This window comes from Salminus brasiliensis, chromosome 4, assembly GCF_030463535.1.
Source record: "Salminus brasiliensis chromosome 4, fSalBra1.hap2, whole genome shotgun sequence".
Taxonomy (NCBI): Eukaryota; Metazoa; Chordata; class Actinopteri; order Characiformes; family Bryconidae; genus Salminus; species Salminus brasiliensis.
The window spans coordinates 41,569,973-41,589,037 of record NC_132881.1 but is presented as its reverse complement, the minus strand read 5'-3'; the positions used below and the strand labels follow the sequence as shown (position 1 = coordinate 41,589,037).

Here is a 19,065-nt window from a genome sequence, read left to right as displayed (position 1 = left end):
TGTCAGATTCATGATCCCATTCCCACATTCCCATTGCCTAACCCCTTAAACCCCTTATTACAAACTTCTATTACCAGAGAATAGCCCCACCAGTATGTACAGAAGTCCTTGCAGTCACTGAGTAATACATATTACTGTGTAATAAGCCTTTCTGCATTAAGGAGACCAAATATATAGATATTTAGACTTGACTGACATTTCAAACTGATATCTGAAGATGCTTACTTGACTCCAGAAGAGCAGAGAGTTAAGGGTCAAATTGAGCTGCTAATAACTGCATTCTATTCATTTTCCTGTATTTCCAGTGTTGTAATTCTCTGTAATGCTGCTGATCCAGGTGGATTTCATTGGCATCTGCAGATATTGCTAATTAAAAGCATCGTATATCAGAATTGACCCACATAATCCCCATTTAGGTGCATTCCTAAAAAGGCCCCAATAGCACCTCGTTTAAAATCTAATCAAAAACTATAGGCACAGTGATTTTATTCAAAGTCTCACTCACTCTGTTTAACCCCTCAACACTCCAAGGCTCTTCACACACAAAGGTGTATTACTCAGTAACTCCAGGGACTTCTTTACAAACTGGTGGGACTGTTCTCTGGCAATAGAGGTTTGTAATAACGCTTTCAGCCCGCCGGCGGTCCATACAGTACATACAGCTAAACAGTATATACCACTACATACTGTCTACTAACTACACAGTCTATTTAATGGAGCATGCATCTGTTCCACAGTGTTCTTCAGTACTGATTAAACCCACAGTGCCCTCAGAAAAGTATTATTACAGAGTAAAATATTGTCATGTTACCCTCCTCGACATAACTAACAAGTAAAGATATAAGCTGTGTCCGAAACTGTGCCCTATTCACTATCCACTACAGGCCAAAACCATCTGACGGCCTGTCTTCCTCAGACACACCACGCCAATATTCAGACTAAACAATACAACAGATTATGCGTATCCCATGTCCGATAGGTTTAGCGTACATTGTTAGTAAACTATATTACTATGCATTATGGGATTGTTACAGTACAAATACAAAAATTAGCACTACGCTTTCAGACACCACTACAAAAATGGTGGAACCCCAAAGTGAATAGGGCACAGTTCTGGACACAACTATAGTCTCAGAAGCAGAAAAACTGAGACCTACACCAGACAGGAACATCAGTTGTCCATTTTAATGGTGATGGTTTCTCACACAGTGTCAGAAATCAGGAAAGCCAGACGATTTGAGATTGCTTAACAACTCGGTTTGAGGGAAAAGCTGTGATGATTTAGGAATGCAGTTTGCACAATGCTAATTGGTGGGGTATTAGCTCTCGTGACTCGTAGCTCCAGTGCAAAACTAAACAAGCAAACGTCAGACGCCAAACATGTCTTGGCTGAATCGCCTACATTTGGTGTGAGGAGTAAAGTTGAACAGCAGAAATGCACAGTGTATTCCTAGTAGGTAGGAGGCAGAGATCCCTGATCCTGAAACCAACCTCTAGGACGTCTCTAGCAGCATCACTAAACTGCTCTCAGGTCGGGTCCTTCTATATCACAGCTCAGCCGAGTTCAGACCTTCACACCAGCAGATCCTTACATTTGACGTCTCATAGGAAATCTAATAAAAACGGCGAGACGACCTTTCCTGACCCCGGTCCGTCTACAGATACAGCAGAAAACTGCAGCAGAAAGTCTTGATATGTAGAAATACAGCACCAGCACCAGCAGCAGCAGCTTTTCAGATGGTGAGACAAATGAGACAAAATTAGCAGCAAGTTCCTACAGAGCTTTTTACATCTTTTCCATCCACACCTCCAACGCCAATTCAAAGAGGTCTGTTAACAAACAAACACAAACACACAGACAAAGAAAGGCTCTAAAAACAACACTTCAGTCTTCACAGTTTGCCTACATGCAGTTGTCCCCTCGGATCATGGCGGATCCTGGCCTGCTCCCCCGGCGCCTTTGTTATGCAGCAGGCTGGGGCTCTAACAGCCTGGTAACGCCGAGTACGTCCACGCTGCACACACCGCTCACACATGCTAATGGGGCCGTGGGACAGGAGAGGCGTGCAGGCGGGACTGTCCCTAATGACCAGTGACTCCTTGTACACAGTCTTAAGGGGAATGAGGACATCCTGTGTTTTGCACATTAGACGACTCACAGAACTACAAGGAGAGCATCAATAACTTTCCTCAGGAACTGCACTCTAAAAAAAAAAGGTGCTACAAAGGGTTCTTTGAGCTATGCCATAGAAGGAGCGCCTTTGGATCCACAAACAACCAAATTTGCAACAGAGAGATGTCTGAAGTGTGGAGAACCTTCAAACTGGTAAAGACTCTTTCCATCAAGTGAAGGTTACACTAAGATTCTTTGTGCGCTTCTTTTATGGCATCGCTTAAAAAGCCCTTTGTAGCACCTTGATCTCAGACCATATAGTAACTTAATCAGACTCTGCATTGATGCCTGCGCTACGGAGCAAGGCCATTTGATGTACAGTCAGAATGTGGAGATCTTGACTGATTGTGTGTGTAGTATTCATTAGGTATAAGCTAGTATGGGCCAAGCCTGAGGGGGCTGGAACGGGGAGGCGAACTCTTAAGGCTTTGGGCTTTAAGCTGAGGTGAATGTGGAGAAGAAGGAAGGAGATGGAGTGGAGGTGAGCGCCATGATGTTCGTTGTGAAGGTGAGGTGCAGTGATGGCATAGTTACCTTAAAAAGGTAATCTTATAACTTTACTTTATTGATTATTTGATTTTAAAAGGAACTAAGTTAGATTACCAGTTACTTTATTAGTTACATTCAGCAGCTGCCAAGAACACCCCCCACTGCCTCAACATAAAAATGACAACCAGCTTTGCCTCTACTACATACTGCCTGACCAACGTCTTCAACTCTCCCCCACTTACTGGTTTTACACTGGTTTGTTGTTTGGGTGGTGGGGGACCTCCTGCATTAGTCTCAGCTCTCTGCTTGGCCCCTCCTGGCGGGACTTGCTTTGTAAGTTGGACTGTGCCGTGCTGTGACTCCAAAAGTTTCTTCAAATTTGATGTAGTGTTTGAAGCTAGACAGCACTTTGTCGCCAGCACAGAGTGTACAACGAACCCTGATATCGTCATCTTTAGCAGACCCAAACTCAAAATAGCTTCTGTATTTCCAGCTAGGAAACACGCATCTCTCTCCTCACTCCATTGTTTACCTTTGTGTCGTGGCGTGGTTTTATGCCATTAAGTTGCCCTAATGCTGAAAACGTCACTTAATTTTCGCATAGGCCAGACGTCACTCCCCGAGACGCAAGAACAGCAAAAATATATTGTTTTACTAAGAAAAATGACCAAAAACAGTAAGGCACAGTGACTTGGATACGCAACTTTAATCTGATTACTGGATTGGAAATAGAAACTTGTTAGATTACTCGTTCCTGAAGTTTTCACATTAGAGAAAATTTGTTACTAAGTAAAACTTTACTGACATCACTGGTGAGGTGTGAGAGAGGGGGTGTGTCTAGGGTTGAGGAGGAGGAGTTTAGGGCATTGTCCTTCTCCAAAATTGTTGTTACTCCACTTGATCTTAGAAAGTAAATATTTTGGGGGGGATAGTAAGTCATAATCTGTTTGCTGATGCAACAGGCCTGGAGGTTAGTGTTCCCCTCCGGTCTGTAACGTCGCATTAGTAGAATTTCAAAAAGACTATTACTACATGGGAAAAGAAATTGGGACCCCCACCATAAACAGACAAACAAACTGCAAAATATAACTTCAAAGTAAGATTTTAGTAAAAGTGAAGTTATGGCTGCTATTCAATGTATCTTTTGATGATGATGATGATGTTAAAGCGGTAGCTTTGGGTCAGTCACGGCTGCTTTACTATTGATGGAAGCGTTAACTCTGTTGCACTTCCTCACTGAGGGGGCTGGAATTGACTTAAGGACATGTTCTCCTAATGTTCTCCTAATTCCTGGGAGGCTTTAAAATGAGTTACTTTTAAAGTAGAATTTTGTTCTGTTACAGCTACTATCCAGTGGGATTGCATGAACTATTATTTTTTTTATTATTATTATTTATTTTATTTTATTTTATCTATATATTAATTTTCTTTATTGCTTTTCTATGCTTAAATACTTTTAATGCTTTTTATATGTTTGTCTGTGTATTTCATTTATGTAAAGCACTTCGAATTGCCACTGTCTATGAAAGATATACAAAAAACTTACAAACCTACATAATATACCACTACATACATAACCTACATAAATAAATTAATTCTGTATTTCCTCAGGAAGAGGTTCAAAAATTAAACATATTAAATGTATTGTTTTTAAGGTAAAGTTTAGTATCTATTCTAATATTAGCAATTTTTTGAGCAAATAAAACCAATCCAATTGCAATCCAGATAAATACAAGAGTGTGTTCACACAGACGTGTGTGAGAGTACGCAGTCCCTCCATCCCCACTTAAGGCTGTGTTCACATGTATATTTAATGCCCGATTGTGGCAAGACACAGTCAGATGTGGTAAATAGAAATAAATAGTCCTAATAGACCTCTAATTGGGGAGGGGAGGGGGGGGGCAGTGGAATGAAAAGTGTTTATTACTTCCACATGTACAAAATATATTCATTACACCAACACGATTTTGTCTTTCCGTCCACTTACTTTTGGCAATAAGTCTTGAGTATTCTATTCGTGTGGAAATGATGGACACATTTTAATAAGACACATGCACTGCTATTTGAAGTGTGTCTGTGTGAATGTGTGTGTTATGGGCGTGAGTCAGAAGTTGGCTGTAAACCACATCTACAAGCCTGCGCCGCCTTCATGATGACCAGAATGCAGTTTAAGCAGATTTAAAGAAGTGTAGAAGTGCGAGGGCATGTATCTACAGAACGCAGGATCAGGGACACTGCTGACTTCTGGTATCATGAAGAACTTTTGGGTTTTTTGTCAAAGTAAAGATTCTTCTGAAGGTTCTTCACAAGCGTGGTGCCACAGAACAACCACTTCTGGTTCCGAGAAGAATGGATTTTGTGAAAGGGGAGGTATGTGTGAAGAACCTTTTAAGAGTTTAAAGTTTTTATTTTTAACTGTAAAGTCAGGGCTGGTCTTGAGACAGAAGTCTGAGCTTTCAGAGATGTGAAACACAACCGAAACAGAACTGAAGACCAGAACAGAACGGGTCTGAAGAAGAAGAGGGAGGAGAGGGACCACCTGAATGAAACCAATGCCAATCTAGAGGAGGGGCAAAAGAGAAGAACAACAGACAACAAGATGAGACATGAGATGACAATAGGAAAAAGAGAGAGAGAGATAAAGAGGGAGAGAGAGAGAGATATATAAAGAGAGAGAGAGAGAGAGACATAGAGAGAGAAATAAAGAGAGGGAGAGACATAGATAGAGAGATAAAAAGAGAGATTGAGACAGATAAAGACAGAGAGGGATAAAGAGAAAGAAACATAGAGAGAGAGAGGTAAGGAGAGAGATAAAGAGAGAGAGAGAGAGAGAGAGACAGTAGCACTGCATTAAATCATTACTCACCGCCATCGGAGACAGCTGCAGACTGTAAGAGAACACAGAGAGACATGTGTGAGTGACTGTCCTCAACACACACTCAAACTTGCCAATACCAGAGCTGAGCACCAGAGTGCTGATGGCATCATATGTACTCCTACACACACACACACACACACGCTCACACCCGCTCTTCCTGTTCTACTGGTAAACTCTTCCACCCGCTCTCCCACTCTCTGTGGAGATAATGAGAATGAGGGAGGCACTTTCCAAGTGTGCATGGCCCCGCCCCCTGGCCCACACATGTCCCGCCCACATATGCCTGGGCATGCCACTTTAACATGCAAGGACAAGGTGGGTGAAACACATTCCCACATTACATCAGCAGCCCTGAGAGAGAATGCAATGTGGGGCGGTCAGCAGGGTGAAGATGGTCAATACAAAAATATAAAATACAAAAACAGGTTGTATCCAGCCATAACATTAAAAACACCTGCCTAATTTTGAGCAGGTCCTTCTTGTGGAGTAAGGTTAAGGATATGCTGGTTAGAGAAACACAGTTAGAAGAGCACAGGTTTGGGTGCTGGTCTTCTCTGTGAACTCCAGCCACTGTATTTACTATAACTAAGGACTGATTAGAGGTTGGTTGATCGATCATAAACAATGGCTGTATTATAGAGCTGTATTTATATATTATAAACATAGCTGTAAAATATTGTTTGCTAACACTTGACTGAAGGGCAGTGTTCATAAGGCTGACACCTTCATAAGCCTTCCACAACAACTGACATAAGCCTACACAGACATCTATACAGGTTTATTATTAGGCTTTATTTAGTTTATTAATAATAAACTTTATTGGGATTAGCTTAGTTTATTAGGCTTACAAACAGTGTGACAAAACAGTATTTTAAAAGGTCAAAAGTTTGTGGACACCCCTTTTAAAAAATGCATTCAGCTACATTAAGTTACGTCCACTGCTGATGCAGATTTGCAAATGTACCCACACAGCTTGTCTAGTCCCTGTAGAGAAGTACTGCCAATAGAATAGGACTCTCTTGAGCATATGAACACTCTTGAACCTTTTGGACACCATACCTAATGCCAGGCCTGGGGTAGAGAGGTATAAAGCATTGAACTGTGGAGCACAGGAACTGTGTTCGCTGGAATGATAGTTGGTGCTTCATCCAATAATTTTGGGATGAGCTGGGATGGTGGGGATGAGGTGGGGTGGTGATCATCCGACATTCTGACTCTTACTAACGCTCATGTCACTGAATGCAATGAAATCCTCACAGCAATGTTCCTCCAAAACCTAGTAGAAATCTTTCCCCATACAGAACAGAGAGTAACTCCAACAATAGCAGGATAAACTTTTTAAAAACCCTTGATTTCTGAAAGAACAATGAATGAGCAGGTGTCCCAATACTTTTGTCCATATAACATATTTTTTATTAGTATTATTTACAAGCATTGCTTATGATTGATTAGCCAAACTTAGTTTATCAAATTAGCCTTTCACTGAAGAAAAACAGGTGAGCCATCCACAACTGACATAAACCTACAGACAGCTGAAGGGCAGTGTTCGTAAGGCTCTAAGATACCTTCATAAGGCTTCCACAGCAACTGACATAAGCCTACACAGACATTTAGAAAGGTAGATTCCTAATGGTGTCACTAGAGGCATGAAATTAGTAAGTAAGTAAAGTTTTCTTCATGTCAGCTGTCCTGAAATGCGAATGTAGGTGTCATGAAGCCTTAAAATTTCCGAAAAGTCACTGACTGCTCATGCTTTTGGCCTGAGTACATGAAAATCATGAGTGTAGTGTAAAAGGTTTATCTCAAAGTTTGTGTGTGTGTGTGTGTGTATGTGTGTGTGCAGTACAGGACCATAATGAGTCATTTCCTTTACATGTAGGCACTGAAGTCAGACAGTGACAGAACTGTGCAGGGCTGGAGGAGAAACTACAAAAGGCACCACCCGGCTACAAATAGCAACCGAGCCCACACACTACTCTAAAGCGCAATTTACACATTTACATACAATTACGCGTACACTCTCGAGACATGTCTGTATTAGGCACATTCACCCACCCACGCACACTTCATCATCGCTGCCATAATCAGCACTGGCTTGCTTTTAAGTGTGTCGCTGCTCAGACATGCAGTCTGAGCAGCTGGGTTTCCGAAAGACATGCAGTCTGCCGGACAGACATACAAGACATCCACCCACTTTATGTGGGATCAGAACTCCCCCAGTGCAGAGCTTTGTTGTCATTAAGGTAGTCATAATGATATGAAAGAGGAAAGGGAGTGAGATAAAAGAGATAGTGAGACATTCCAGGGAAGAAAAAAAAAAAAGAAGGGCGTGAAAGATCACCAAGGGCCGGCAGGCACACAGATGGTCTCCCAGAGTGAGTGATGAGGAGACAGGAGAGGCAGGATGAAGAGCAGACAGATCTGCTCTGTATAACACAGCTTTCCCCTTCAGCAGCCAAACTTCAGTGAGTCAGAAACCTTTCAGCTGTTTCCAGCAGGACCCGACCGACACCAAAATTAGCTTGAATATATAAATAAGCATTTTTTTAATCTATATTTTTGAATCCATAAGGACCACTTATGACATTGCATGCCTTTATGTAGAAAAAAATAGGGTAGGTTTTATTACTGTACCTTTAAAACTGATGTATGTAAACTTCCCCTGTTCTGACTGGTGCTTTACCTTCTCAGAAGCACACCTGATTCAAGCCAAATGTGAATTGGCAAGTTTAGCAGGTCTACTACAGCAGGGAAATCAGTGTGGAAATCACGGTGCTGGACTCGGCCCCTGTTGCCCACCCTTGCAACTCAAGACCTGAGTGATGTCAACTTAAACAGAGTAACAACAACTTAATTCATTTACTTAACTACATCTAACACGTAACAAGTCCAGGGTGTTATTTAGGGTCAAATTATTGGAGTTTTTAGACCTTTATGATCAGTTTCCTCAAACCATTTGCTTCCAGATAACTCAACAGGTTTTATAGAGTAGTTTATTTTTGCTGACTAGTTTCAATATATGGATTGTATGAACTCAATAATGAGGACGAAATATATGATATATATGATATGTGATATAAGCCCTTTAACCTTAAATACTGATACATATTAATAAATTGAGCCTGAGTCAATCATGTTTCTATAATCTAGAACTGCACATTTGTATTCATTATAATTTAGTTGTCATTGTTTCAGACAATAATTATAATAATAATAAAAAAACCCTGTGTATTAAATAATATTTCATGGCATAAACTAAGGGCTAATGTTAGACATGGATGCTAAACTGACGAGTCCAAGATTAACCTCTACCAGTAGGAATAGAAAGACCAAAATGTGGAGAGAGAAATGATCAGCTCACTGATCAAGCACAGTGGAGGTAGTGTCACAGTTTTGGACAACCAATGAAAGTAGCAATGGAAAGGAATTCAGAGGTCTGCAGAAGCCAAGTTACATCGATCTAATCAGGAGGATCATCTTCATACACCAAGACAACGAGCCAAAACATACTGCCTGCACCACAAAGGACTTCTTCAGTGGAAAAAGAGTGGAAGATTTTAGACTGGCCAAGTCAATCGCCAGACCTCGACCCAACAGAACATTCAAACCTGGTCTGCTATCAAAGTTTTCAAAACTGATCCCAAGAGCCTTTAGCACAGAGCAAAAACAACAGAACTGGCCTTGGGAACCATAGGTCTGGATCCTGAACAATTCTGTTTTGGTGATGTCACTAGATAACATCCCTGCCAGAGAGATAAGTACCTAAGTTAAAGATTCTCCTGGATGCAGCCAAAAATCTATAACTAGAGAATGGATGAATGTGGACTCAAATGTGGCTACAAAACAACAGTGCATCGAGACAGTGAGTCGCGAACTGCCTACAGCAAGTGCAATCTCAGGTTACGTCATTATGTATGTGTACCTCTAAAGGTGTCTTGTGGTATCTGGCTCCAAGACGTGAGCAGCAGATACTTTAGTCCTGCAAGTTGTGAGGAGGCTGGGGCCTCCATGGATCACATCATTAAGCCTTAGGTGCCCAGGACCATGGCGTGTCAGTTCACCGGTTGTCCTTTTACATATACATTTAAGGCATTTAGCAGACGCTCTTATCCAGACCGACTTACAAAAGTGCTTTGCTATTTACCCAAGAATAACCTCAGCTAGTTTGAATAGACTAATAGTTCAAAGATACCTCTAAGTTTAGACACTATTAAACACAAGTTAATAAGGTGACCACTCTACTATTCGCCCAAGTATTCACTGAAGAGGTGGGTCCTCAGTCTGCGTTTGAAGGCAGCGAATGTTGGACTCTGCTGTTCGAACACCCAGAGGAAGCTCGTTCCACCACTTTGGTGTCAGGACAGAAAAAAGCCTGGACGCTTGTCTTCCGTGGATTTTAAGGGATGGCGGGTCGAGCCGAGCCGCACTTGAAGCTCGAAGGGCTCTTGGTGTAGATCGGCTTTTGACCACTGCCATCAAGTACGGAGGGGCTGGTCCAGTCTTGGCTTTGTTGGCCAGCGTCAGAGTTACGGGCAGCTACAGGAAGCCTGTTTGTTTGGAGCACTTTTGGTAGGTACTGACCACTGCATAGCAGAAAAACCTCACATGACCTGTCTGACGTTTTGGAGATGTTCTTCCCCAGTAGTCTAAATATCACAATTTGGTTGGCTAAGATTCTTATGCTTGCTTATTTTTCCTGCTTTTAAGAACTGACTGAATAATATATCCCACCCCTTGACAGAGTGCAGGCCTCTGCATATATATATGGGATTTTTAAATTCACTTCTTAAAATATTTTTGTAAGTAAGAGAACAAACACTACTTCTACATGTGGATTCTTACATGACAAACATTTTGAAACTCCTGCACGAAATGAGCAGAACGTTTATGAGATCCTGGGCGACTGCAATAAAGTACCTGCATTTTAGTCCATCTACTTTTCATTCATTATTATCATTAAGTAATAAGGACAGCCCATGAAATCCTTTGTCTTTTTTAACATATTTAAACATCTGGACTTCTGATCTTCACTTGAACGATACTGAGAGATGGAGACCATATAAGCAAAAACATTTAACTGAAAAAAGTTCATAATTTGTAAAATGTAATTAATAAAAAATGTATTTTCTTGTGAGGAAACAATTAGAACACCCCCACATTAATTACTACATCATATCCTTAAATTAAAATATGTAGCACATCAGCTGCAGATGAGTAGAACATGGTTAGAGAGGATTCTGGAGGAGTCTGTCTTCTTTAACCCTCAGACATTTAGTCTGGTTTGCTCCTCACTGTTGAAGTGAGTGGTTTCATCATTATGGCCAGATCCAGAGAGCTTTCTGAGGCCATCAGAAAGAAGGCTGTAGATGTAGATAAGCCTGGGAAGGGATTTAAGAAGATCTCAGAACTTTTAGAAATCAGCCGTTTCACTGTCTGCTAAATCATTTACAATCTGAGAACATTTAGAACAACGGCCAACATGGCCAGGTCAGAATGCCAGGTCAAGCTGAATCCCGGATCATACTACTTGGCTATCAGCACAATTGGACAGCACCATGCTCTCTCTGGGCAGATAGATGTCTCTGTCCCCTCATCACACCCATTGTAATGCTGGCTGGGACAGGCGTCTGTTGGCCGACGTATCGGTGCTGGGGATCCATATTGGCTGCCTAGAGATGCTGCACTGGCATCTGTACTAGAAGAGGCGGTGGCTGACTTTGCATGTATCAGACAATGGCCAGCAAGAGCAGCGCTCACTCTACTGACATCAGCACTCTTCAGTAACTCTGCGGCAGACTCTGTGTTGCTAAAACATGTAAGACTGATCAGCACCAACCTCACAAATGACAATGGAAATGGAGCGCACACACACATACACACATGCCCACACACACCCACCCACATGGAAATCCCAGCCTCGAGGGCCTTGCTGTTTGCTTGCCTGGCCTGGTCAATGACTTAAAGGATGTTACCTGAGTCTCTCTGCTGATGACATCACCGGCACGGTGTCTAAAAAAGGGCAGGTAATCGCTCCCTGATTAGATCAGACTCGGCTTATATGAAGAGGGAAGTGCAGACATTTACAATGCAAAACTGAGCTGTCTGAGCTGAGCAGAGTGCTGCTCAAATGAATCAGCTGTTTGGGAACAATATGATCATCAGACAGAGTCAGTCAGCGTGCACATGCACACACGCACACACGCACACACACATGCTCACACTGCCCTACGCTCATTAACCGAAACAGCCGCGGTGGCTCTCCGACTAATAAACAGTGGAATCTGTCTGTGCGAGACGTACAGCACGGTGTTCATTATTTCACCTTTCAGATTCGGTTCAGTCAATACTTCAGCATCCAAGTAAAGGTAGAACCATTTAAGTGCCTAAATTGCTCTTTGGACGATTAAAGGCCTTTTTGTAATCTACAATGGTAATCTGCTGGTCGATATGACCTCAAATCAGTATCACGACTGATCATTCTGCCATTTTACATTTTATTAATGAAGCTTAAACTGCTTATTTGGCTCAGTTTATGAGTTCTCCTCCATCTTCACAGACTGGACAAGAAGGACTCATGTCCTCAAATTACTCTATTACTATAATCGACATGGGCAAGATTGCACCGATTCAAGGTTCTGAATTTTGGTTTCGATTAACCCCTTATATCCTTTAAACCATGTATTTAGGCCCACACTCATTAGTATTATAATTTACATCAATGTTATAGTCCTAGAATAGAACCCTGTGGCACTCCACAAGATCTGGTTAATGAAATGTTAATACTAATAATGGTTTTTGCATTATGAATAATAACTAAATCATTAACTAAGGGTTTAAGGTGTTAATCCTATTTAAACCTATTTAAAGCTGTCTACAGCCATGTCAAATGTCTTAAATAATCATTTGTAAAGTGTAATTAATACAAATGCAATTGTCTGATGTCAGAACACCTCACATTATTACTACTACCTAAAATGTCTTAAATTAGAATCAGGTGCAGCACATCAGCTGCAGATGATTAAAGCATTTATATATTAGGCTTATATTAGCGATCTTTTGCAGAGCCATCAACCGTGCACCGTGCAGCTTGATTTAGGATGTGTCAGTGTGTCTTTGTTAACATAACAATGGGAAAAGTATGCCTTGCACGGCTTCATACGTGCAAAAGGCATGTGCTAAGTCTCTTAATTAATTATGGGCGTGTTTTGGGCGTAATAAACCAATCAGCGTGTCACTTGCAGTTCCCTTTGGCTGCATTTCCATATGCCATTCCCGGTGGAGCCTCACCTCCAGAATAATGTTATTTTGTATTCTGTTTATTCTCGTTGTAAAAGTTTGCATAGCTGTCAACAACTGGCACAAGCTATGGGTTTGTGCACTGCTGCATGTCCATGTGTGCGAAACAAGCCGAGGTGTACGTGTGTTGGGCTGCACAAGCCTGTGCTGACAATTCACTGCCAAGATAGCAATGAGCGTCTGCCTAGGTAGTTTTCAGTCAGTGGAGCTCCTGTGTTTTCCGTTGCCAAGACAGCAATATGCCAGAAACGTACCTGAACACACCTCATTTCAAGACCACCGCGTCCATTGGCGTAGATATGTTCGCAAGCAGCCCCAAGTCATCTTCCCTCTACATCTTTCAAGTATATCAAAACTGTGCATTCTCGTTTCTGATGGCAGAAGCTGTAGTTTGACATCAACTGTGGCAAGAGCTACCTGTGGATTCAGTGATGATTCACTTTCTCCCAATTTTCGGAATTTCTATTACATTTACATTTAAACAAATAATTAAAGAAATTTCTTCAGTTGAATGTGTTTAGTTGTATTACCTCCATCTTTCAATAAGTGAAGATAAATGTCTATATTTTTAAATATGTAAAAAAAAAAAAAAAAAGACAGTGGGGTGTCCTAATTTTTTTACCTTTATAGTAAAGCGTATGGATTTTCTGTACCAGTGCAGTTCACTGATGTGATGTAAAACCTGCTAATATTAGAAAGGTACAGCCCTGGCCTAACAGTCCATCAACTAACGATTACACTAAAGCAGCAGCACAGCCTGTGCTCTCCAGCCGGTCTGGTTTTTGTCTTTCGACAGCTCACACTAATGCTGCGTTTACGCTAGATACAGGAACCACTGCAGCGGTCAGCATGTCAGCCACAGCACTGGAATAAACGTGATGGTTATTTTCCTGTTCAGGTGTGTTCAGACGACGCTAGTCATCTACAACAGAACTTGAATTTGAAGGAAACAACTGAGAAACATGGACGTGTTTATAGATGGTGAGGCAGAACAGACGGTGGAGCACTAATGCCTTCACTATGGCAACATTTGAGGTCAGGCTCAGGCTTTTCTACATAATGAAGCTGAACTTGTCTTGTTATTTGGCACATTGTGATTCAAACTTTCCGTTCCACCTTAAATGATTCGGCTGTTATATTCCAAAGCCTGGGATGCAGCCGAGGTAGGGCGGGTCCTCAGTTGGACTAAGAAGACTCCTTCTCAGTAGTCTATTGGCCACACAAATGGAAAACAGTCTACAGAATGGAACAGAAAGGTCCCGCCTCTTGCAATTGCGACGCAAAAGTTGAAGCTTCTTACATTTGACGATAGAATTAAACTAAACAAAAAGTACAACTTTATAATCATTTATTTCAAATAAAATGCTCCATTTTCTACCCAATTTCTATACCCTCCCTCCTCACTAGCAATGCCACCACCTCTTATGAAACTGCTGATGCTGATGCTGCATCGCTAGGTAGCCAGCCCACTCTGGGGCAAGCGCAGCTCCCCAGCTTCAATACAACAGCTAACAGACGCCTGTGCAGACCAACATCACACTAGGAGTGATGTGGGGAGGAAGCGCCATCAACCCACCCCTGCGCTTTCTCTGACTCATGACCTGGGATTCGAACTAGCGATCTTCAGTGTGGCAGCACGAAAGACCTTAGTCCACTGGACCACTCAGAGCCCAAACAGTAGCATTTTTTAATTATTTGTCTTCCTCCATGTTTGCTGCTCCTTCATGTTGTATGTGTGCAGAGAACTGTAGGTAACAGAGCGCCTGGAAGTATACACTTTAGCTCGTCCTCAAAATCGCCCTGATTTTCTTGTAGGCTGCAGTTCTAGGCTGTATACGAAGGGTCACATGGTGGATGAGAATTGCAGTCTAGGATTTGGAACGCAGATATTTAAGCATCTTTAGAGGTGCTTGAATTTAACCGTAGCACCAATGAGGAACTGAAAATACCTAAAAGAGGTGAACAAACAATGAGCCAACTTTAGCCTGTAACTGGTACTACGCTGGATGCCAGTCTGCCAGCAATCAGATACACTTAACAGTAAAGGTGCCAGAAAGAGTTGTTTGAGTGCTGCCATAGAAGAACCCATTTTCAGTTCCATAATGAAGTACTTATAAAAACCTTTTAAAGGTTTAAAATGAGTCGATGTAAAGGTTTGCTTACCAAGAACCTTTTCAGTAAATGTATGTATATATATATATATATATATATATATATATATATATATATATATATATAAAACAGCAGAAATGTCAAAAACGTTGAGTTATGAGCGTTTCTTGGGACAGCACTGACGTGGTTTGAGCGCTGAGTGTGTTGAGTGTGTATGAGTATATTTTGGCCAATTCTTCACTCTGTAGGTCTTCTCCATCACCCTTCCCCCCTCCGCTCTCCTCATTCCAGTGGCTTCCCTCCGCACTTCTGGCAGCAGAAGCATATGAGACCACAAAATATTGAAATATTAGTGGGATTTTCCAACCTCCCCCTCTTCCTCCTCCTGTCTCCAGCTGCACGTCCTTATAGACCTGTATCTTCACTCATGTCCAACAACTGGATAAAGTTTAATAAGGAGAATGTCATCGTTATGATGGCTTTGGTATTTTGTACAGTTATACCTTAAGTGAACTGTGTCTCCTCTACACAGTACCACAGTACCATCTGAACTACACAAGTTCATACTTCTTTGATTTACAATGAGAATCTAATTTGATCAAATGTAGAGAGTGCCAAAAGACCCAGAGAGCAGCTCAGAGAACATGTGGACCAAATGAAATGTGAAGTTTTAGAAAAAGATGCGATAAAGTGCACTGAGGTCTACTTATGATGACTATGCAGGTTTCTGCATCAAAACTAGCCATACTTTTTAGAATCAAACAGTATTTTGTAAAGACTGTCGCTTTAAAAGGTATAGTTGAATTATGACAGTTCAGTACATACACTACCAACATACGCTCAACCACACAACGTCTACTTTGGAATATGGAAAATAGGGCTAAAAGGCTAAAGGCTAACGCTAATTGACCAGGAGAAGCACCATTCAGATAAGGTTCGACCACAGGAAGCTGAACACTCCTTATAAGTTTAATGTGTGGGCGGAGCTAAACTGCTGATCTATGAAAGACGTAAATAGATGTTTTTGTGACATCACAAATTAGCCTGTTTTGGAAGGCCAATATCACTATATGGAAATCAGACAATTATATTTGACAACTGGTCATCAAAGCACTAATGAACATTTTTCACCACATCAGTTCAAACACTCTGCTTACAACCTTAGTGAAAAATAATATATATGAAACATATTTGGGCGTCACTTTAATTGGACGGTCCATTGTAGATGCCTCGTAGACGCTGAAATTCAACTTATATTCAACGGAATATGTATTAAATGTAACTGAACTCTAAGTTGGATGTAAATCATCTAACCCTAACCCTAACCTTACCCTTAAATCAACCCTAAATCCTAATCCTAACCCCAACATTACCCTTAAATCAGAGAATCGGAGCTCGGCACACTGCTAACTGCACTGTGTAACTTTGGTTAAGTGGACAGGACAGCCCTCACAAGAACTGTGTAGCACTGCATAATCCTGAGTGATATTTGTAGAACATTTGAGTGTGTGATATCTGTCACACGCTTCTTTCACTTTCAGTGGCAGTTCTGTATCTATCAGCTTGTCCAGAAATGCAAAAAAAGCCTGAAAAAGTCCTCTAGTGGTGTCTCAAAGTGTGAATTTCACTTCCTGACTGTAGAGGGAGCACAGGAGCAACACGTGCACTTAAAAAGCACTAAAACACATTTTAGACCATATCAAATCATACCAGCTGAGATTAGCAGCTATTAGTGACTCAGGTCCTCACAGTGACGGAGTGTTATTCCCTCTGCCTCCATTTAATGTGCGTTCCTTAATGAAGGCTACACTGTGTAGATCACTATAACCTCACAGTTTACATCCCCTCTCAGCTCAGCACAGCTGCACAGCATACGGGCTCTCCGTCTCCCTCGCACAAACACACACACACACAAACACACACACACAAACACACACACACACACACTTCAGATGTGGGTAGATATATGAAAATTCCTGGGTTCCCGCTCCAGATGAGGCGCATTCTTAACCAGTTTCGTATTGCTGAGTCAGCACTGATTTGATGCAATCCCAGTGAAAACACACACACACACACACACACACACACACACACACACACACACACACACACACAGACACACACACAAACACAAACTCCAACCAGGGCTTCACATTTACAGAGACACTGATATCAACATGAAAGATGGCCTCTGCATGGAGGAGTCATCACCAGACAGCTTTGCTTGTTTCTGTTGTCATGGCGACTGAGGGGTCTCCCCTACTGACCTCCATCTGAGAGCTGATTGCCTGCAGGAGCAACACACATCCACCCAAACGAGCCACTACACCACCAACTTACACTGACAAAATGTACACACACACACGTACACAGTAACAAGGAACCAACACATACAGATTCACACACACACACACACACACACACACACACACACACTTTCACATACACATGCAGTATCACTATGAGGGAACAGGTTCAGTTCTATTTAAGGAGCAGATTCTCCCTGTTTCACACACACACACACACACACACACACACACACTTTCACATACACATGTAATATCACTATGAGGGAACAGGTTCAGTTCTATTTAAGGAGCAGATTCTCCCTGTTTCACACACACACACACACACACACACAAAAAGCTGTGCTGACATCATTAAACGTGAACATGCAGCCAAAGTCATTATTATACAAGTACAAAATTTACAACTGTTTGAAGAACAGAGCAGAGCTGTGTGCACAGAAAAGGTCAGCCCTGACATCCCTCACTAGTGTGTATGAGTGTGTGTGTGTGTGTGTGTGTGTGTGTGTGTGTGTGTGTGTGTGTGTGTGTGGTCATATGGAGCCTGTCTTTATAGGAAAAGCAGAGAAAAGCCAGGCTACACTACAGAACTTAACGACGGGCTCTGAGTGCTTTTAAGCAAAGCTCTAAACTGAAAGAGTAAAACCGGGTCTTTTTGGGTACCGAGCTTTAGAGGAGGGTTAAAGATGGACGATACGACGGGAATTCACTATCACAATACCTGAAGACAGTCATGTGTGTATCACCAAATTTTTTTTTTTTTCCATATAGTTGTAATGCATCAGTAGTGCCGCAGTGAAAACGTCCTGCCATTGTGCTCATTTAAACCTCTTGAAACAAGACTGATACGCCATGAGATTTGCAGACAGTCAGTTCTCATATCAACAGTATTACCTCAGTATCTGCACAGAAAAGCTGTGATACTGTTTGTAATTGTCATGATTATGATTAAATATAGTCATATTGCCAAGTAATTTTATATACATTATTTATTGTCGCTGTAACAAAATAGTAACTTTACAAGAGAAGGAAAAAAAAACTCCTAACTTTGAATGAAAGTAAGAATATTTCATTAAGTCATTTTGGAGCATTTCTATTGGTCCATTCATTATGAAATTTGGACACAGTGTAAAGAACAACTGCCAGATTCCTGTTATGTTAAAACGGCTTTTGCGACACAGGGATTCTCATTTACCCATTTTACAAATCACAAATTCCTAGAGGAACTAAACACATACGGCGCATATTATCACATTATTATATACTATTATGATATTGTTATTATAATATTACATGCAGAATTATTCATAATAAAAGTTCCAGAAGGTCCAGAATAATGACCATAGCTGCATATAATGCTGGAAATTACTAATAAATGTGTAAAATGTGAAGAAATAAGTAAAAAAAAAACACCACAGTAACTACCTTAAATACCTTAGCAAGCACCTGGGAACACCCATCTAGCAAACCACTTACCAACACCACAGCAACTATCTGGGATACCACAGCACCTAGCAACACCTTAGCAACCACCTAGTAACACCTTAGCATAGCAACTATGTGACAACACCATAGCGGCCCTTTAGCAACTGCACAGCAACATTATAGCAACCCCCAGGAATACCATAGCAACCACTTAGCACGATATAGCAATCAAACAGCAACATCATAGCAACGGTTACATGCTAGTGACAACATAGCAACAGCCTAACAACTGCGTGAAAGTGAGAAGCACTTGAGTATGAGAAATATTCAGCGCTGTCTTCAAGTAACGCACGATTCTAGTGACAGTGTGCTGTTATTCAGTGTAT

General features: G+C 41.4%; 1 protein-coding gene across 1 annotated transcript in view; it reads right to left on the bottom strand.

Annotated features, from left to right (window-relative positions):
- Nucleotides 1-19,065, bottom strand: part of rgs12b (regulator of G protein signaling 12b) — a 94,832-nt gene that overhangs the window by 21,992 nt on the left and 53,775 nt on the right. The window contains exon 6 of the mRNA XM_072678505.1: nt 5,529-5,550. Coding sequence (XP_072534606.1) covers nt 5,529-5,550 — 22 coding nt within the window. The remainder of the gene's footprint in view (nt 1-5,528; nt 5,551-19,065) is intronic.